The 21,589-nt window shown below is 50.1% G+C and overlaps 2 protein-coding genes across 3 annotated transcripts in view; both read left to right on the forward strand.

The window, feature by feature from the left end:
* Nucleotides 1–213, forward strand: part of LOC115407308 (CD209 antigen-like protein C) — a 29,186-nt gene extending 28,973 nt beyond the window's left edge. For both annotated transcript variants that reach the window (XM_030117694.1, XM_030117693.1), the window contains exon 6: nucleotides 21–213. In XM_030117694.1, the coding sequence (XP_029973554.1) occupies nucleotides 21–171 (151 nt within the window). In that variant the 3' untranslated portion in view covers nucleotides 172–213. The remainder of the gene's footprint in view (nucleotides 1–20) is intronic.
* Nucleotides 214–11,310: 11,097 nt separating this feature from the next.
* Nucleotides 11,311–20,767, forward strand: LOC115407309 (CD209 antigen-like protein E). Its single transcript, XM_030117695.1, has 5 exons — nucleotides 11,311–11,401; nucleotides 11,844–12,110; nucleotides 12,195–12,361; nucleotides 20,304–20,440; nucleotides 20,557–20,767. Exons 2-5 carry the CDS (start codon nucleotides 11,945–11,947, stop codon nucleotides 20,705–20,707), a joined length of 621 nt encoding a protein of 206 aa, XP_029973555.1. The 5' UTR covers nucleotides 11,311–11,401; nucleotides 11,844–11,944; the 3' UTR covers nucleotides 20,708–20,767.
* The last annotated feature ends 822 nt before the right edge of the window (nucleotides 20,768–21,589 follow it).

Raw genomic sequence — 21,589 nt, forward strand, 5'->3', positions numbered from 1 at the left:
GTAATTTGGATTATTTTCAGATACTGGATGGATGGAGAACCAAACGAATATGGGATAGGTGAGGACTGTGCAGCTGTAGTGTACAGCTCTTCCAACCCTTGGAAGTCCCGAAACGATGCAAATTGCCAGAGGAACGAGCTATACTGGATATGTGAGAAGGTGTCAAGATAAGACCAGTGGTTTCGTCTGATGTGTTGATCCAACATTCTTGATTAAAATATCTTCAAGATATCTGTGATGTTCCTGTTTTATCTTTAAAGTCATATTATTGTCGGACTTCATCTTGTGTCACTTCAAAAGCACAGGGATTCACTTCAGAATGGCTGTCTTTCAGAGGTCATGACGTAGACACGCGGCACGCAAACAGACAGACACTGTGAACCTACTTTGAGTGGAGGCGGCGCTGTCCTCTGGTTAGTACAGCGGGAGGCGGCATTTCTCCCAGCTGAACCTCCTCATCAGTGCATCCTTCCACTCAGACTTGCATTTGTGTGTGAGGTCCTTTTCAAAAGCGAGCTGAATAAGCCAGGCCTTGCGCTTCTGGAGCACGCTGCGTCGATGCTCGGAGAACACACTTTTGAGCCTGGAAAAGAGTTTTTGCTTACTGCTGTTGACACTCCTAAGGTTAGGGCCAGCTTTCCATCTGCAGGAGGTACCGGGATATCAGTCATTTTCACGAGCCACAGTATATTAAGATCCAACCACATCAGCTCCTATTAGTTCAAGGCGTTACCTTTGATGGGTCCAGGAAATTATCCTCGGCCTCTGGGTTCAACGCAGCCAGTGCGCTGATGAGCTCGCTGCTGCGCTCTCCAAAATGCACATCCATTTCTCCTTGCACAGTATCAGTGACACTGTAAAATAAACTTTTAATCTCGGTCTTCTCGTCTATGTCACTCTTCGTCTGTGACTGTCCAACTGTCTCTTCTACTACAAACCCACTGAGGTTCTTGTTAACTGTGCGTCTTCTCTTGCTTGGATCGGGGCCGGTCACTGGCATAGCCTCAATGGCAGTGTGTGGCTGAAGGAGCACAGACATCCCACAGTGCATAAAATTCATTTTCTGTGCGCATTTTCTTCACGCAGTCGGAAGCGCTGTTTACATGTGTCACGGCAGTGAACAAGTCCATATCTTCAGCTTGCAGAAATCTGTTTGGCGAAATCTTGTTCATAACAAGATGCGCAATGAAAAGAAAACTCCGCTGCGTAATGACACGGAGCAGCTCCGTGGCCCCGACTTGCACCTCTGCTCCGAGGCCTCCTGTGTTCTCTATCTTGGTCAGTAATTTAAAAATGTCACCAAAACTTTTCACCACAACGTTGACTGTTGCACTGACAACATCTGAGCTGGTGACTTAGTCCAATGGTGGTTTTTTTGAACCACTTCCGTATATACCGGTACATTTTGTACATAGCAAAAACTCTCTCTCTGACTCGTAAAAATGCACGATAACTTACACGGCAACACTGACGTAGGCTGCCTACGTAATGTACGTAGACTAACTCTACAGCCGAAAATTCCGATAATTAAAGAAAATGAAAACCACACTCATTCCTTTACATTTTTAATGTCTTCATAATAAAGAATGCATCATTGGTTGTTCAAGTCCATAGTATTACATTTGGTTTGTGGTGGGGAGGTTGGATGTTCTTTCCAAAAGGCTCCATTCATCCTCGTCAGTTCAAATGGGATGTTTTGGTGACCCCAAAGTGGCCTTTTCCCATTGAACCATGAACAAGCTTGAAAATCCAGATTGGGTGACTGACACAGACCCTGTGCCTGGCCGCATGATTCCTCCCTCTTTCACCATTCTCTCTCTCTTGCGCCGGACCTCAACCTGAAAGCAGCTGGAACCGCTACGCCACACAGCGTGTTAGTACGACGACTAACTTCTAACAAAGAGAAGGCCTGATCCACAGACTGGAGAGACTGGCACTCAGCGTCCAGACTCCTCTCCAAGTACCGCCAGAACAGGCAAGAGGGGAATACAGCCTTGACTTTCACAACCTTTCTCATGGCACAAATTAAAATTTTAAAAATCTCAAGATATTTTTTATCTTTTCCAGAGCTCACACAAAAAAAGATAAAAAAAATCTGGCATTGATCATTTTTTATCGTAATGTGGGTGGTGTGCTCCGATATTCTCACCGCACACTCATGGATTCTGTCTCACTCTCACAGCCAATCAAATGGTAAATGTAATACACTTGTATAATGCTTTTTACATTGTTTTAGCAGAGCCCAACGCGCTTTACACTGCATGACCACATTCACCCATTCACACACCAATGGAGGCGTCTGCTATGCAAGGCGCTTAGTCCATGAACTGGGGGCCATTTAGAGTTCAGTCTCTTGCCTAAGTACCTGGTGTCATGGCTACACGTGTGATGTTTTTAACAAATCATATTGTTTGGAAATCTGTGGAAAATTCAGTGAATAATCCTACTTTAGGATGAAGGAGAACCTCTTACCTGAATAGAGTTTCATGCGTTGGTCCTGCCGGTCCTGTCTCCAGCGCTGCAGAGACACGTCAGCATGGTGCCGAGGTATATTATGTCTATGATCTGGTGATCGTATACATGATACTCTATAATACGCATATAAATTATATCTATGCTTGGGATTTTTGCCTTGGTTGGTTTATTACCTCCGCCAAGGAGGTTATGTAATCACATCGGTTTGTTGGTTTGTTGGTTTGTTAGCAATATTACGGAAAAAGTAATGGACGGATTGCAATGAAACTTTGTGGAAAGGTGGGTCTTGGGCTAACTTAGAATCCATTAAATTTTGGTGATGGTCCAGATCACTGTCTGGATCCAGGAATTTTTTAAAGGATTCTTTATCATTGAGAGATAGGGCAGTCTTTGACATAGTTGGGCAGGCCCGCCGACAGAGGGGGGGACAAACGGGTCTGTTGTCCCGGGCCCAGGGTTGGGGGGGCTCAGAATTAAAGATGGGGGGGCCCATCCAGCACCCCACTCATGGCTCCCAACGCAGCATGCAGGCACCGTGCTGCTCCGCACCGTGCTGCTCCGCACCGCTCTGCGCCTCCCCACCCCCCGGTCCAACACCGCATGCAGGCACCGTGCCACACCGCTCCGCGCGCCGCGTCGCATGCCGCACACCGCACCGCTCTGCGCTCCGCGCGCCCCGCACCACACGCCGCACGCCGGACGCCGCAGCAATCCAGAACAGACAAAAATAGGGGGATTCCGGAGTGTCAGTCACTGTGAGGCAACACATTGAAATACGAACATGCAACAAACAGCTTTCTCCCATACATTGTTTGTGCTGGGGCGAAATGAAATGTTTTTTATTATATATGGTGTTCTTATTGTTGTTGGTGACTGTGTCACGCCCTCTACCTCTGGCTCCAGCTAGGGGCTGGCAGCTTCTCTTCTCCCTCCTCCTTCCTTCCTCCTCTTTCCTCTCTGTAGGTGGGCGTGTGCTTCTGGTGTGTGAGGTGTGGTCTGGTGCAAGGGAGCAGCTGATTACCTGAGTGCTTTCACCTACAGTTGGGTGTCGTCACAGCAAACAATTAATCTCCCTTTCTATAAAGCTGGCTCAGACCGCAGTGCAGCGTCGGACTGTAAACTACCCACAGTTAGTTGCTTCAATGTACTATGCTGCTTCCTGCTGCACTCTGCTCCGCTGTCTTCTAATCCTCTGCTACCTCCAGGGAGCTCCCCGCCACACTGGTTCCTGGACCACGCCCTGTCCACCTTCTCTTCTCCTCGCCTCTGGAACAGAAAGGTCTCTTGGACCCTCCCCCTCACTGGACTGCTGCACCTGCATACTCATCCCTGTCGCCGCCAGAAGCACATCCTCAACCCCACTTTCCTAGCCTTCCCCTCCGTAAGCCCTGTCCTTCGCTGGGTTGTAGTGGTAGGGCTGCAGTGAAGTTATTTGCATCTTTGGTTACTTCTGTCTTTGTTAGTTTGTGCTGGTTAGTTCAGTTAGTTCTTGGTTAGTTCAGCCTGCAGCTTGTCAGTTCGAGTTCTATTAGAGTCAGAGGATATTCCTGCCTGCGTCCTTCGTCCGTTCCTTCGAGACCCATTTGTTACCTGGAAGTTTTGTCACCTGTTCTTGCTGTTCTGGACTGCTCTGGTTTTTGTGTTGGGTGCCCAGTCTGTAAATAAATCTGTTAATCTACTGTCTCTGTCTCTATCCACCTGAGTCTCTGAGTCCGAACCTGACAGACTGATTTGAGCTGTGGTGGAGGTCTGCACTCTGAGTGCCAAATTCTAGTTTGCGTTTATTTCATAATGTGGCAATGTGGGCAAGCACCAGGGCACAAACACTAAAGGGGGTGTACCATGTGTTCCATAGTGGCCCCTCACCCCCACAGTTGTGATGTGTTGATCCAATTATGAGATTGTTACTGGTGGAAAAAATGAATATTAGCTTGACAGTCTGTAAGCTGATATTTCAGCCAAACCCTCAAGTTGGTCTTTGATGCTAAACTGTAATGTGTAATCCTGCACTCGTCACACAAAAGACATCACATATACAACCAAACATCATCTATATAATTTAAGGCAATGCATAACACAGACGACAAATACATGATTATAAAATGGGCTTCAACAAAGGTGTGCTCAAGGAGAAATCTAAACGGTCTCTCCTCCTTTGTGTCAACGAACACATGTACAGATTGATCTGACATTGAACAACACTGCATTGATCCAACATTTTTAGTTGTAGTCTTTGGCTGTCTGTCATTTCGATTTGTAGTTTTGTCTCAATCTCTATATTCTATCTCACAAGCTCTCCATCTCTTTCTCTCACACACAGACACAAATGTGCAACACACAGAGGGCCTCCCTCTGCTGCTACAACAAATGCTATAGTTCTATTTCGTGAGTGCTTAGTCCACCTACAGGCTTCACTATTGGTACCCTACTCTGGCGTCACCCAATCACTGAGACAATTTTGAAACCAACGCACCAATCCTCCATGCACGCTAGCACACTGGGACGTCCCTCACCGAAGGTATATCTCCAGCGCCTGAACAACACACTGCCTCCTTTCTCAGCCCTAGAGAGTTATGAAGCCACTCAAGATGCAAGAAGCCAAGATGGACAAGCCGGCCTGTGAACTGTCGCCATTGGACGTCGGGCCTTTCTCCTGCCGCGGCTGTGGCGCACCGCTCTAAAGGACAACTGCTTTGGCTGCTTCAGATAAGCAGCTAACTCTGCGTGTTCTTCGGCCTGCCCTCTTCTCCCGCCGGAAGAGGCTCAGCGCTGGACTGCCTTCTGGGGAGCTGTGTTTCCCGCTCCGCACTCGGAGAATCTAACTCGGTGGAGTGTCTCGACGGCTGTCTTCACCACAGCCTCTCCAGGGCACTGTACACACTCGAGACTAGGCTCCAGCGTCACGGAGGCCTCCTCCCGCGCATTTTTCCTGACGTCCCATGCTGCCGCGCCCGCTTCCGCGCGGCCAGGAGCACCGGGCACCTCTCCCCCCTCCGGCGACGTTGGTGGCCCTGCCAGCCGCCGCTTATCTAAGCGGCGGATGGAGACGACCGAGGGACGCTCTGGCTGCGATCGGACACCCGTCCTCACCGAGGTAACGGCATGTGACAAGCCTCCGCCCATGAGTGTCGACCAGCTCTCTCCAAAGACGTGGCCAGCACTGCACGTCACTACGCTGGGCCGTAGTGGCACCAGCTGAGGTGCTCCGTCATCCTGTCAGCTCTGGTGGCCGAGAGGATTACTGCACAGACCACAACCCGAAGGTCGTGGGTTTGAATCCAGTGGGAATGGAGTTAAAATGTGCCTTGATGTCATGAGACCAAGCAGCGCATCTCCTCACATCACGCCACGCAACCCGGCTGTGGCTTTCGTTTCCTCCTCCACGGTGTCCACTTCTTGCCGTCAGGAGACGCGGAGTGTCAGAACGAGTGGAGATGCTGTGGCTGCACCCGGACGCTTGCACCGCTGGCGAGCAGAGAGCAGCTGTGACCTCTCCCTGTCGGCGGCGGCCGATGCACGGAAGATTCCCACCTTCGCCAGCGGCCCCCCGTCTCCCGGGGGCGGGTGGGCCGCCTTCCTCGGCCATGGTCGTGGTACAGCCGCTTCCCTCCCTCCCTCCGCTACCTCATAAGCGGAGTGTTGAGGAGAGCAGCGTGCTTGCAGCGGTACCCGGGCTCCCTGACAAGCAGCAGCCCTCATCCGCAGCCTCCTGGTGGAGCTGTACGGAGCGTTCCTCCGGCGTTCCCCCTGCAGTGCTCGCTCTGCCAAACGCTTCTCTGCCGCTCCGCTAAGCTATGCCACCAGCACACCGCTTCTTCAAGAGAGGAGCTCGTCGCGGTCAGCTCCCCGCTTCCTTGCTGGCGTGTGATCCGGGGCGGTTCCGCCGCATAAATCGCAGCGGTGAACCGGGCTCGTACGGCATCTAACCGCACAGGACGCGCATCAGGGGCGCTGCCGGTGACTCTCTGTCAACCCATAAGCGCCTCGAACTGCACTCCCCGCCTGCCTCTCCCTGCGTGAGCACAGTGGAGCCTCAGAGCTTGGGGATCATGCCGGCTCTCGTCCTCACCGTGATGCGTGTGGACCCCAGCATTGTTGGCGTTATGCATGGTAGGAGCGCCTCAGCTGATGAGCCACCTAAGTGCAGCGGACTCCAGAGTGCTGTGCTTATGCCGGCCCACGTCCCCGCCGCTGCGCGCTCGGGCCCTGGCATCATTGGCGAGGTGAACGGCCCCAGATGTCCCGGGATCACAACCGCCTCTGCCGGCTTCGGCAAAGCGCTGGTGCGTGGCCACGCTTCTTGGGACGCCCCATTCGCAGCCCTTTTTCCAGGGCTCTTTCTCAAGGCCGGGAGGACGGGTGGGCCGCCCCCTTCGGCCATGGTCATGGTACAGCCGCTGACGCTCCATTTCCGGACATGGTGCGCGTTGCTGGGACCGCTCTCACCTTGGCTGTCCAGGATGCTGAGAAGCAGCTATGCCCTGCAGTTTGCTTGTCGCCTGCCTCCTTTCAACGAGATCCTTTGCACGCGGCTCGCATGCCCTGCGGTCGCGGCTGCTCTCAAAGCAGAGGTGTCCTCGCTCCTACGCTGAGGCGCAGTAACGGAGCTGAGCGCGGAGGAGGCACATTCGGACTTTTACTCCCCCTACTTCCTGGTTTCCAAGAAGAGCGGAGGGATGAGACCCATTCTGGATCTGCGGGTTCTGAACGCTCATGTGGCCACCAGGAGGTTCCGCATGGTGATGGTCAAACACCTCATGGAGAGCGTCCGTCCCAGGGACTGGATGACCTTGGTCGACCTCACGGACGCCTACGTCCACATTCCCATTCTGGGGAGGCACAGGAGCTTCCTCAGGTTTGCCATGGGAGACCGGTATTTTCAATACAACCGGCTCCCTTTCGGCTACTCCCTCGCTCCGCACACCTTCACCAAGTGTGTAGGAGCCACACTGGAGCCCCTCAGTCATCATGGTCTGAGGATCCTCACATCAACGATTAGCTGATACTAGCGCCCTCTTATCAGGAGACACTGGAGCATACGGCCCAGGTCCTGCACCACATCGAGCTTCTGGGGTTCGTGGTGAACCGAGACAAGAGCGCACTTGTCCCGGCTCAGCAGATGGCTTATCTGGGGCTGGAGCTGGATGCTCTGACCATGACAGCCCGCCTCTCCGAGGAGAGGCGTGTGTCTCTCCTGTTGACCCTGTGGTCCCTGATTACGGTGCCCGCAGCCCAGGTCCACCCAGTCAGGACTGTCCTAGGTGTGATGGCTGTGGCCCATCCTGCGGTTCGCTTGGGCCTTCTGCACATGCACAGGCAAAGCGGCAGAGATCCTGCTGTGGGCGGACCGGCACCTGTCCTCTCTGAGAGTGCGACACGTGCCCGGGGCTCTAAACATCATCGGACAGAATGTCCCAGGGAGGCCCACTCCAGGAGGAGTGAAAGGGTCAGACGAGAGGGACTAGATTTCCCCCCAGCTGTGGTTTCCACCATCCAGACCACCAGGGCCCCCTCTACGGTCAGAGCTTACAGATCTCGGTGGCATCTTTTCACGTTGTGGTGCTCGGAGCACCATCGGCGGAGTGCTGGAGTTTGTACAGGCTCTGCTGCACAGTGGTCGCGCTGCATCCACTCTCGCGGTGTTTACATTGGCCATCACGGCTTTGGCCGCTTTTCTGCCCCCGGGCACCCGCTGGTGAAGTGGTTTCTGCGCGGGGCGTGTCGGCTGCGACCGCCCCAAAGGCATGTGGTTTCCCTGTGGGACCTCCACACTGGCTTGGATGGTCTGAAGGGACCCCCCCTCGAGCCTTTGGAGCAGGCGGAGGACCACTTTCTCTCCTTTAAGGCTGCCCTTCTTTTGGCGCTGGCATCCGCCAAAAGAATTGGGGATCTCTGTGCTCTGTCGGTCCATCCCTCCTGCATGGTGTTCAGTCAGGATGAGGGACTGGTGCATCTTTGGCCTCGCCCGGCCTTTCATCCCAAGGTGATCACTTCAGACTTCCGGTTGCGAGTGATCCGGATCAGGACGCTTGGCTCCCTGCCTGGCTCGTCTGGGGACGACCCTCGGCTGCGGTTGCTGTGTTCGGTCAGGGCTCTGCGTTGCTATTTTGAGCGCACTGGGCTTTCGCACTACGGAGCAGCTGTTCAGGACGAGGGGGCCTGGAGCCCCGCTGTCCTCCCAGCGTCTCACCCACTGGGTTGGGGGCGCTATTGCAGCTGCCTAAGAGGCGCAGAATCACCCGCTGCCGGCGGCGATTCGTGCTCATTCCACGCGGAGCATGGCTGCCTCTGTGGCCCTGTGCAGAGGTGTCACAGTGGGTGACATCTGCCAGGCTGCCTCGTGGGCTTCCACATCCACCTTTGTGCGTTCGTATTTGATGGATATGTGCACAGACTTTGTGGTCATGTCGGTTCTCAGCGTGAACAGGAGTTCTGTCGCTTAACCGTGTTGGCTCTTGTCCGGTCTGGCGTCTGCTTCCTGAGTGGGGTTGCGGACCACGGTTTTCCCCATCTGGCGTTGTGACTCTGTCTCGGCCGGCATGTGTGTGTCGCTGTTGCGATGCTTGTGGACGTTTGTGGGCGGCGCCTCGGTGCAAGGCTGTCTGCCGCTGTGGTTGGAGGTTTTGGTGGGGCTGTTCTGGACTGGATGTACAGCCTGCCTGCTTCTTTTTTCTGCGTCAATCCTGTCAGCACGCCAGCTGGGCAGGGCCGATCTCGGGTATGGTCCCAGAGCGCTGGGACCATACCCCGATCTCACTCTCCCGAGTGAGAGTGGGGGGGGGAATGCTAAGCGATGCCGAGCAGTGCGGTGTGGCACCCCCGTACACTGCGCCATAGGCGGCCGTCTAGTTCACCTATGCCTAGGACCGGCCCTGCAGCTGGGAGTACATTCGGCCTCTGGCTTGGTGTGTGTACCAAAATGAAGCCCCTAGCTGGGCTAAGCACTCACGAAATAGAATTAGTAGTTACTAAACCTAACTCCAGTTCTATGAGTGAGTGAGCGCCCACCTACCTGCAGGCCCAGCTGTCTTGCTTCCTTTTCTATGGCTGTTCAGAAGAAGGAACTGTGTTGTGCAGGCGCTGGAGATATACCCTCGGTGAGGGGCGTGGCAGTGTGTCAGCGCGAATAGGGGATTGGCGCGTCGGCTTCGAAATTGCCTCAGTGATTGGCTGACGCCAGAGGAGCGTACCAGTAGCGAAGCCCGTAGGTGGGCGCGCACTCACTCATAGAACTGGAGTTACGTTTAGTAATTGCTAAGTTCTGTCCATTTGGACTGAATTTTAGGGATTGGTCAGAGCTTTTACAGGATTGCAGTTGTCACAGTGGCCTGTTTCTTTCTATTCCTATATGTAAATACATAATGTATTGACTACTTTAAGAATGGAAGGGCCATTTCACCCAGTATAAGAAACAGTGTTTCTCAACATGTTTGCCAACACGGGCTTCAATGTCTTTGCCACATTTGAAGAGATGTTGCTTCAATTTTTTGAAGTGGACCCAATAGTCGTGGCTTCAGAAATGACAACATTAAAGTCTGACAAAAAATATGACTTTAGAGATGACAGAAATATCACAGATGTTTTGAAGATATTTTAATCAAGATTGTTGGATCAACACATCAGGAGAAACGATTGGTTATGTCTGGTTCCTTCTCACATAGCCAGTATAACTCATGATCGTTGCATTTTGCATCATAGCGGGTAAGGATTCGATGGCCTGTGAATTACAAGTGCACAGTCTTCTCCTTTCGGTCCATGGTTGTTTGGTTCTCTTTCATCCCAGTACCTGAAAATAATACAAACAATTACCCCCATTTTTTTAAATAGAGTCAATCCAGCCAAGTGAAAGTGTTTATCATCAGTCCATCATTCATTTTCTGTAGTTCTCACCTTGGTTCCACCTCTGTGACGTTATTAATCCACACCCACAGGTCCTCTGTGTCGATGTCGGTGAGAGCCACCCAGAAACTATTCTCCCAGGACATACGACCACTTATCAGATTCTTAATGTTGTAGTCTGTTGAACAATCCCACACTGAACAAAAATCACCATTAAAAAATCCTCCTGGATTTCTGTGAAAGATTTGCTTCACATTTTTGATGAGTAGCCTGTGTAACATTTGATTTTAGTCCTATTTACATGTAAACACTTCATCTAATAATACTGGACTATGTGACATTCAATTTCCTATTTTTTTCAAGTTTGACACACACACTTTTACACACTGCACTCTTCCAGTGAAATCTGTTAGGTGGGGGTGAAAAAGAGAAGTGAATTCAGACATCGGTGGACAGTACAAGCAACACCGCAGCTATGGACAATCCACAGAGAAGGGCAAAAAACTACAATGGTGCGTGGTTCAAACTGTCGTATAAGTTATTTTAGGAAAGGTTTGGTTTTGCAGAGCACTGATTTTCCCCCCCCCCCAAAAGGTGCTTCTTCAGTTTTGTTAAGGTTATCTCATTGGTGGTTTGATTGAATCCGTTCTTTCCATTGTCATGTTTGTGAAAGAGGAACAATTTCAGAGGCTTCTCTCCTTGTGAAAATCATTGTGTTTAACCGCAGTTTGATGACTTACAAGTCAGTTGAGTGTAATTGCAGAGATGTTGGGTTTCACTATGTGGAAGTTTCTGTTTCATTGTTTTTTTTTTTTAATTATATGGAGTTTATTCTTCTGTTTGCAAACTTGAATCAAACTACCAATAATTTCTTACTTTTTAGGTGTCCAGAAGGAAAGACAACTGAATATGCAAGAAACCTGAAAACAAATTTTTTTTTGTTCAACCTTCAACATTTAATGGATGAATTGTTCTTCCCCTGTATTCTCAGGTGGCGACACAGGTCCGAGGTACCGACTGCTGCTGCTGAGTTTGGGACTGCTGAACGTGGTGCTATTGATATCTGCAGTTGTTATTGGATTAAAGTGTAAGTAAGACCGTTTGATTTCATTTCCTTCTTGTGTGATGTTTCAATTACATTGCTTAGCAGACGAAGTCTCACAGAGACCAAACATCAAGACGCTGAGAAATCTCAACATCTTTTGGGGTGACCAAACTGAGAACAAAAAAGCAAAAACAAAGCTAATGCACTTATTTAGTTTTTTTTTTAATTACTATCTTCTTTTGTGTGTCATTAAATCAGACTCAAATCAAACTGTCACAGACATTTGTGCATTCAGAGCCTTTTCTAAAACTCTACTGTCCTATCTGGACAAACTAAAAATTTCTATTCTGTATTGCCCTTCATTCTATGAATTTTAGTCCATGCATGGATGCACAATCCACTCTGGACATATCTTCTGCTGAAGCTGTGAAAAAGTCTGTATTAATTGAAGCGTGTTTGTCATTTATCATTGTAACATGCACAGGTGCCCAAATAAGGCAGAACTCAATCCACGTGTCCCATCCAGCTGCAGCACAGCTCCTCAATCAGCTCCATGATCTCCACAACAACCACAGTGACGTGATCATGGCTGAGGAGGACGCCAAGAGAGCTTTAGAGACAGCGGTCAAAAACCACGCCATGCTCAAAGACCAGCTCCAACAAAAAAAGATCATCAATGACGGCTATCAAAAACAGCTTGAGGCTCTGCGGACTGAGAGGACGACCCTGCTCTCTAACATTTCAGCTCTGGGTGAGACACAGCTAAGGCTGTTTTGATTGAGTTTGTTGGCTTTCATTACAGGGGGATTGACAAAAAAATTTTTGTTCCTTTCAGAGTCGTCTTGTGGGAAGTGCCCCTCTGGATTTCTTCATTTCAACACCTCCTGCTACTTTTTTTCATACGCTGATTCTCCTACTGTCAAAAAGAACTGGCATGACAGCAGAACAGACTGCATCAACCGTGGATCTGACCTGATTGTGATCGACAGCCCAGAGGAGCAGGTGAGTTAATTTTAAGTAAGAAAATTAAAAGCAAAATTCCAGTTTTACTTCCCCATCTGAAAGATAGAGCTGGGTTGTTTCAATGTGAATTGTTTTGTTGATTGTACAGACATTTGTGGGTAACAACGTCAGAACACTGGTGCAAGGTCTACACGCCTGGCAGAATGGTTTCTGGGTGGGTCTCACCGACATGGACACAGAGGACCACTGGGTGTGGATTAATAATGTCACAGAGGTGGAACCAAGGTGAGAACTGCAGAAAGTCTTTCTGAAAAACGAATGATAAACTCATGAAAAAATTCACTTTGCCAGATTGATTTGAATAAAAATAAATGAATACGTAATTTGGTTTACTTTCAGGTACTGGATGGATGGAGAACCAAACGAATATGGGATAGGTGAGGACTGTGCAGCTGTAGTGTACAGCTCTTCCAACCCTTGGAAGTCCCGAAACGATGCAAATTGCCAGAGGAACGAGATATACTGGATATGTGAGAAGGTGTCAAGATAAGACCAGTGGTTTCGTCTGATGTGTTGATCCAACATTCTTGATTAAAATATTTTCAAAATATCTGTGATGTTCCTGTTTTATCTTTAAACTCATATTAATGTTGGACTTCCAACTTATGTCACTTCAAAAGCACAGGGAGTCACTTCATAATGGCTATCTTTCAGAGGTGGGAAAGTAATGACGTAGGTACGCGGCACGCAAACAGACAGACACTTTGAACCTACTTTGAGTGGAGGCGGCGCTGTCCTCTGGTTAGTACAGCGGGAGGCGGCATTTCTCCCAGCTGAACCTCCTCATCAGTGCATCCTTCCACTCAGACTTGAATTTGTGTGTGAGGTCCTTTTCAAAGGCGAGCTGAATAAGCTGGGCCTTGAGCGTCTGGAGCACGCTGCGTCGATGCTGGGAGAACACACTTTTGAGCCTGGAAAAGACTTTTTGCTTACTGTTGTTGACGCTCCTAAGGTTAAGGCCAGCTTGTATGCTCCGACAACAGTTGGCATTGCTTGGAGTGCACAGTTGAATGTCGTGACGATGTTGGCTATTGTCCATTTTCCATCTTCAGGAGGTACCGGGATATCAGTCATTTTCACGAGCCACAGTATATTCAGATTCAACCACATCAGCTCCTATTAGTTCAAGGCGTTACCTTTGATGGGTCCAGGAAATTATCCTCGGCCTCTGGGTTCAACGCAGCCAGTGCGCTGGTGAGCTCGCTACTGCGCTCTCCAAAATGCACATCCTTTTCTCCTTGCACAGTATCAGTGACACTGTAAAATAAACTTTTAATCTCGGTCTTCTCGTCTCTGTCACTCTTCGTCTGCGACTCTTCTACTACAAACGCACTGAGGTTTTCGTTAACTGTGCGTCTTCTCTTGCTTGGATCGGGGCCGGTCACTGGCATAGCCTCGATGGCAGTGTGTGGCTGAAAGAGCGCAGAGATCCCACAGTGCATAAAATTCATTTTCTATGCGCATTTTCGATCTGTGAGTGGATCACAGCGGGGAACCGGGCAACGTTCGCCCTCACGCCGTGCGTGATGCACAAGAGGAGAGTCTCCGGTGATTTACCAATAGGTCGTAAGCGCCCCAGGCTGTGTTTCCCGCCTGCAGTGGAGTTTCAGAGTGCTGGGATTATGCCGGCTTGTGTCCACACCGTCGAGCGCGTGGACTCTTGCATCAGCGGCGAGGCTAGCAGCCCGAAGTGTCTCGGTACAACGCCTCCTCCGCCGGCTTCGGCGACAGCAAAGCGATAGTGCACGGCCCTAAGCGGCCGCCCACACCGCTTTTTGGGACGCACCGTCTTCAGCCCCTTCGCCAGTGGTCCCCCGTCTCCCGAGAGCGGGTGGGCCGCCTTTCTCGGCCATGGTCGTGGTACACCCGCTTCCCTCCCTCCCTCCGCTACCTCATAAGCGGAGTGTTGAGGTGAGCAGCGTGCTTGCAGCGGTACCCGGGCTCCCTGACAAGCAGCAGCCCTCAGCCTGTGCGGAGCATGCCTCCGGCGTCCCCCTGCAGTGCTCGCTCTGCCAGACGCTTTTCTGCCGCTGCGCTAAGCTATGCAGCCAGCACACCGCTTCCTCAAGAGAGGAGCGTTTCGCGCTCGGCTCCCCGCTTCCTCTCCGGCGTGTCATCCAGGGCAGTTCCGCCACATTGCGGCCGCAGGAGTAAATTGCAGCGGTGAACCGGGCTCGTACGCCATCTAACTGCACCGGGCGCGGATCAGGGGCGCTGCCGGTGACTCTCTGTCAGCCCATAAGTGCCCCGAACTGTACTCCCCACCTGCGTCTCCCTGCGTGAGCACAGTAGAGCCTCAGAGCGCTGGGACCATACCAGCTCTCGTGCCCACCGTGATGCGTGTGGACAACAGCATTGTTGACATCATGCACGTGCAGAGCGCCTCCACTGACGAGCCGCCTCAGTCCAGCGGAGCTCGAGAGCGCTGTGTTTATGCCGGCCCGCATCCCCGCCGCTGCGCGCTCGGGCCCTGGCATCATTGGCGAGGTGAACGGCCCCAGATGTCTCGGGATAACAACCGCCTCTGCCGGCTTCGGCAAAGCGCTGGTGCGTGGCCACGCTTCTTGGGACGCCCCATTCGCAGCCCTTTTTCCAGGGCTTTTTCCCAAGGCCGGGAGGACGGGTGGGCCGCCCCCTTCGGCCATGGTCATGGTACAGCCGCTGACGCTCCATTTCCGGACATGGTGCGCGTTGCTGGGACCGCTCTCACCTTGGCTGTCCAGGATGCTGAGAAGCAGCTATGCCCTGCAGTTTGCTTGTCGCCTGCCTCCTTTCAACAAGATCCTTTGCACACGGCTCGCATGCCCTGCGATGGCGGCTGCTCTCAAAGCAGAGGTGTCCTCGCTCCTACGCTGAGGCGCGGTAACGGAGCTGAGGCGGAGGAGGCACATTCGGACTTTTACTCCCCCTACTTCTTGGTTTCCAAGAAGAGCGGAGGGATGAGACCCATTCTGGATCTGCGGGTTCTGAACGCTCATGTGGCCACCAGGAGGTTCCGCATGGTGATGGTCAAACACCTCATGGAGAGCGTCCGTCCCAGGGACTGGATGACCTTGGTCGACCTCACGGATGCCTACTTCCACATCCCCATTCTGGGGAGGCACAGGAGCTTCCTCAGGTTTGCCATGGGAGACCGGTATTTTCAATACAACCGGCTCCCTTTCGGCTACTCCCTCGCTCCGCACACCTTCACCAAGTGTGTAGGAGCCACGCCGGAGCCCCTCAGTCATCATGGTCTGAGGATCCTCACCTACATCAACGATTAGCTGATACTCCCGCCCTCTTATCAGGAGGCACTGGAGCATACGGCCCAGGTCCTGCACCACATCGAGCTTCTACGGATCGTGGTGAACTGAGACAAGTGCGCACTTGTCCCGGCTCAGCAGATGGTTTATCTGGGGCTGGAGCTGGATGCTCTGACCATGACAGCCCGCCTCTCCGAGGAGAGGCGTGTGTCTCTCCTGTTGACCCTGTGGTCCCTGATTACGGTTCCCGCAGCCCAGGTCCACCAGGTCAGGGCTGTCCTAGGTGTGATGGCTGTGGCCCATTCTGCGGTTCGCTTGGGCCTTCTGCACATGCGCAGGCAAAGCGGCAGAGATCCTGCTGTGGGTGGACCGGCACCTGTCCTCTCTGAGAGTGTGACATGTGCCCGGGGCTCTAAACGTCGTCGGACAGAATGTCCCAGGGAGGCCCACTCCAGGAGGAGTGAAAGGGTCAGAAGCTGGAAGCTGAAAGGGTCAGACAAGAAGGACTAGCGTTTTCCCCGGCTGTGGTTTCCACCATCCAGACCACCAGGGCCCCCTCTACGGTCAGAGCTTACAGGTCTCGGTGGCATCTTTTCACGTTGTGGTGCTCGGAGCACCATCGGCAGAGTGCTGGAGTTTGTGCAGGCTCTGCTGCACAGTGGTCGCGCTGCATCCACTCTCGCGGTGTTTGCATTGACCTTCACGGCAGGCCATCACGGCTTTGGCCGCTTTTCTGCCCGCGGTCACCCGCTGGTGAAGCGGTTTCTGCGCGGGACGTGTCGGCTGCGACCGCCCCAAAGGCATGTGGTTTCCCCGTGGGACCTCCACACTGGCTTGGATGGTCTGAAGGGACCCCCCCTCGAGCCTTTGGAGCAGGCGGAGGACCGCTTTCTCTCCTTTAAGGCTGCCCTTCTTTTGGCGCTGGCATCCGCCAAAAGAATTGGGGATCTCTGCACCCTGTCGGTCCATCCCTCCTGCATGGTGTTCAGTCAGGATGAGGGACTGGTGCATCGTTGGCCTAACCCAGCCTTTCATCGCAAGGTGATCACTTCAGACTTCCGGTTGCGAGTGATCCGGATCAGGACGCTTGGTTCCCTGCCTGGCTCGTCTGGGGACGACCCTCAGCTGCGGTTGCTGTGTCCGGTCAGGGCTCTGCGTTGCTATGTTGAGCGCACAGCTGGCTTTCGCACTACGGAGCAGCTGTTCAGGACCAGGGGGCCTGGAGCCCCGCTGTCCTCCCAGAGTCTCACCCACTGGGTTGGGGACACTATTGCAGCTGCCTAAGAGGCGCAGAATCGCCCGCTGCCGGCGGCAATTTGTGCTCATTCCACACGGAGCATGGCTGCCTCTGTGGCCCTGTGCAGAGGTGTCACAGTGGGTGACATCTGCCAGGCTGCCTCGTGGGCTTCCACATCCACCTTTGTGCGTTCGTATTTGATGGATATGTGCACAGACATTGTGGCCATGGCGGTTCTCAGCGTGAACAGGAGTTCTGTCGCTTAACCGTGTTGGCTTTTGTCCGGTCTGGCGTCTGCTTCCTGGGTGGGGTTGCGGACCACGGTTTTCCCCCGTCTGGCGTTGTGACTCTGTCAAAACGAAGCCCCTAGCTGGGCTAAGCACTCACGAAATAGAATTAGTAGTTACTAAACCTAACTCCAGTTCTCTGAGTGAGTGAGTGCCCAATGACCTGCAGGCCCAGCTGTCTTGCTTCCTTTTCTATGGCTGTTCAGAAGAAGGAACTGTGTTGTGCAGGCGCTGGAGATATACCCTCGGTGAGGGGCATGGCAGTGTGTCAGCGCGAATGGAGGATTGGTGCGTCGAAATTGTCTCAGTGATTGGCTGACGCCAGAGGAGCGTACCAGTAGCGAAGCCCGTAGGTGGGCGCGCACTCACTCATCGAACTGGAGTTATGTTTAGTAACTACTAAGTTCTGTCCATTTAGACAGAAGTTTCGGGATTGGTCAGAGCTTTTACAGGATTGCAGTGGTCACAGTGGCCTGTTTCTTTCTATTCCAATATGTAAATACATAATGTGTTGACTACTTTAAGAATGGAAGGGCCATTTCACCCAGTATAAGAAACAGTGTTTCTCAACATCTTTGCCAACACGGGCTTCAATGTCTTTCCCACATTTGAAGAGATGTTGCTTCAATTTTTTGAAGTGGACCCAATAGTCGTGGCTTCAGAAATGACAACATTAAAGTCTGACAAAAAATATGACTTTAGAGATGACAGAAATATCACAGGTGTTTTGAAGATATTTTAATCAAGATTGTTGGATCAACACATCAGGAGAAATTATTGGTTATGTCTGGTTCCTTCTCACATAGCCAGTATAACTCGTGCTCCTTGCACTTTACATCATAACGGGTCTTCCAAGGATTCGAGGGCCTGTGAATTACAAGTGCACAGTCTTCTCCTTTCGGGTCCATGGTTGTTTGGTTCTCCTTCATCCCAGTACCTGAAAATAATACAAACAGTTACCCTCATTTTTTTAAATAGAGTCAATCCAGCCAAGTGAAAGTGTTTATCATCAGTCCGTCATTCATTTTCTGTAGTTCTCACCTTGGTTCCACCTCTGTGACGTTATTAACCCACACCCACAGGTCCTCTGTGTCGATGTCGGTGAGAGCCACCCAGAAACTATTCTCCCAGGACATACGACCACTTATCAGATTCTTAATGTTGTAGTCTGTTGAACAATCCCACACTGAACAAAAATCACCATTAAAAAATCCTCCTGGATTTCTGTGAAAGATTTGCTTCACATTTTGATGAGTAGCCTGTGTGACATTTGATTTTAGTCCTATTTACATGTAAACACTTCATCTAATAATACTGGACTATGTGACATTCAATTTCCTATTTTTTTCAAGTTTGACACACACACTTTTACACACTGCACTCTTCCAGTGAAATCTGTTAGGTGGGGGTGAAAAAGAGAAGTGAATTCAGACATCGGTGGACAGTACAAGCAACACCGCAGCTATGGACAATCCACAGAGAAGGACAAAAAACTACAATGGTGCGTGGTTCAAACTGTCATATAAGGTCTTTTAGGAAAGGTTTGGTTTTGCAGAGCACTGATTTTTTTTTCCCCCCCCCCAAACTTTCTTCTTCAGTTTTGTTAAGGTTATCTCATTAGTGGTTTGATTGAATCCGTTCTTTCCATTGTCATGTTTGTGAAAGAGGAACAATTTCAGAGGCTTCTCTCCTTGTGAAAACCATTATGTTTAACTGCAGTTTGATGACTTACAGGTCAGTTGAGTGTAATTGCAGAGATGTTGGGTTTCACTATGTGGAAGTTTCTGTTTCATTGTTTTTTTTTTTTTTTAAATTATATGTAGTTTATTCTTCTGTTTGCAAACTTGAATCAAACTACCAATAATTTCTTACTTTTTAGGTGTCCAGAAGGAAAGACAACTGAATATGCAAGAAACCTGAAAACAAACATTTTTTTGTTCAACCTTCAACATTTAATGGATGAATTGTTCTTCCCCTGTATTCTCAGGTGGCGACACAGGTCCGAGGTACCGACTGCTGCTGCTGAGTTTGGGACTGCTGAACGTGGTGCTATTGATATCTGCAGTTGTTATTGGAACAAAATGTAAGTAAGACCGTTTGGTTTCATTTCCTTCTTTTGTGATGTTTCAATTACATTGCTTAGCAGACGAAGTCTCACAGAGACCAAACATCAAGACGCTGAAAAATCTTTTGGGGTGACCAAACTGAGAACAAAAAAGCAAAAACAAAGCTAATGCACTTATTTAGTTTCTTTTTTTTTAATTACTATCTTCTTTTGTGTGTCATTAAATCAGACACAAATCAAACTGTCACAGACATTTGTGCATTCAGAGCCTTTTCTAAAACTCTACTGTCCTATCTGGACAAACTAAAAATTTCTATTCTGTATTGCCCTTCATTCTATGAATTTTAGTCCAAAAGCATGGATGCACAATCCACTCTGGACATATCTTCTGCTGAAGCTGTGAAAAAGTCTGTATTAATTGAAGCGTGTTTGTCATTTATCGTTGTAACATGCACAGGTGCCCAAATAAGGCAGAACTCAATCCACGTGTCCCATCCAGCTGCAGCACAGCTCCTCAATCAGCTCCACGATCTCCACAACAACCACAGTGACGTGATCATGGCTGAGGAGGACGCCAAGAGAGCTTTAGAGACAGCGGTCAAAAACCACGCCATGCTCAAAGACCAGCTCCAACAAAAAAAGATCATCAATGACGGCTATCAAAAACAGCTTGAGGCTCTGCGGACTGAGAAGACGACCCTGCTCTCTAACATTTCAGCTCTGGGTGAGACACAGCTATGGCTGTTTTGATTGAGTTTGTTGGCTTTCATTACAGGGGGATTGACAAAAAAATTTTGTTCCTTTCAGAGTCGTCTTGTGGTAAATGCCCCCCTGGATTTCTTCATTTCAACACCTCCTGCTACTTTTTTTCATACGCCGAGTCCTCTACTGTCAAAAAGAACTGGCTTGACAGCAGAACAGACTGCATCAACCGTGGATCTGACCTGATTGTGATCGACAGCCCAGAGGAGCAGGTGAGTTAATTTTAAGCAAGGAAATTGAAAAAGCAAAATTAAATATTTATTTACACATTGGAAAGATAGAGCTGGGTGTTTCAAAATGTGAACTGTTCTTTGTGATTGTACAGACATTTGTGGGTAACAACGTTAATCAAATGACATATGGTCTAAACATCTGGGAGAATGGTTTCTGGGTGGGTCTCACCGACATGGACACAGAGGACCACTGGGTGTGGATTAATAATGTCACAGAGGTGGAACCAAGGTGAGAACTGCAGAAAATCCTTCTGAAAAACAAAAGTAAAAAACTAATGGAAATTTTCACTTTGCCAGAATAATTTGAATAAAAATAAATGAATGAGTAATTTGGATTATTTTCAGGTACTGGAAGGATGGAGAACCAAACGAAGCTGGGACAGGTGAGGACTGTGCAGCTGTATTGCAGAGCCCCTCCAACCCTTGGAAGTCCCGAAACGATGCAAATTGCAAGCGGCGCGAGATATACTGGATATGTGAGAAGGTGTCAAGATAAGACCAGTGGTTTCTTCTGATGTGTTGATCCAACATTCTTGATTAAAATATCTTCAAGATATTTGTCATGTTTCTGTTTTATCTTTCAACTCATATTATTGTCGAACTTTCTTCTTGTGTCACTTCAAAAGCACTGGGAGTCACTCCAGGATGGCTGTCTTTCAGAGGCAGGAAAGTCATGACGTGGGTTGTTTTGTACTTCAGCAAAATTGTCACATTTCTATATGTTCCCTGCCAACTGCTTACTTTTTTCCCCAACATCTCATTACATATTTATGTACTTTCCATTTATTGCAGTTGGGAAGTCTTTGGATGGTGATGGCACTCTGATAAGGGCATAGGCTTTAGGGTTTCCAGACCACGGCGCAGCAATTTAGCACAAAGATTATACATTAAATCACGAGAGCTCGTTGACCTGCTGCAAGGCGGGGCCGTACCACAGAGGGATCCAGTGGGAGTTGATGCGCATCAGATGACGGAGCAGAGTGGCAATGGACTGGATACGCATCCAGTGGAATCCCGGCGTAACTTCTAACAAAGAGAAGGCCTGATCCACAGACAGGAGAGACTGGAGTGGCCTGGAGTGTCCAGACTCCTCTCCAAGTACCGCCAGAACAGGCAAGAGGGGAATACAGCCTCGACTTTCACAACCTTTCTCATGGCACAAATAAAAATTTTGAAAATCTTAAGATATTTTTTATCTCTTCATGACCCCACACATGAAGATAAAAAAAAATCTGGCAGTGATCATTTTTTATCGTAATGTGTGTGGTGTGCTCCGATATTCTCACCGCAGCACACCGCACACTCAACAATTCTGTCTCACTCGCACAGCCAATCAAATGGTAAATGTAATACACTTATATAATGCTTTTCACACTGC

The sequence above is a fragment of the Salarias fasciatus genome, chromosome 19 (genome assembly GCF_902148845.1).
Source record: "Salarias fasciatus chromosome 19, fSalaFa1.1, whole genome shotgun sequence".
NCBI lineage: Eukaryota > Metazoa > Chordata > Actinopteri > Blenniiformes > Blenniidae > Salarias > Salarias fasciatus.

Coding starts and splice junctions, on each gene's coding strand:
- LOC115407309 (XM_030117695.1), top strand. CDS start 11,945: ATGGCTGAGGAGGACGCCAAGAGAGCTTTAGAGACAGCGGTCAAAAAC. Junction 12,111..12,194: donor CTCTAACATTTCAGCTCTGG/GTGAGACACAGC, acceptor TGTTCCTTTCAG/AGTCGTCTTGTGGGAAGTGC. Junction 20,441..20,556: donor GTCACAGAGGTGGAACCAAG/GTGAGAACTGCA, acceptor GATTATTTTCAG/GTACTGGAAGGATGGAGAAC.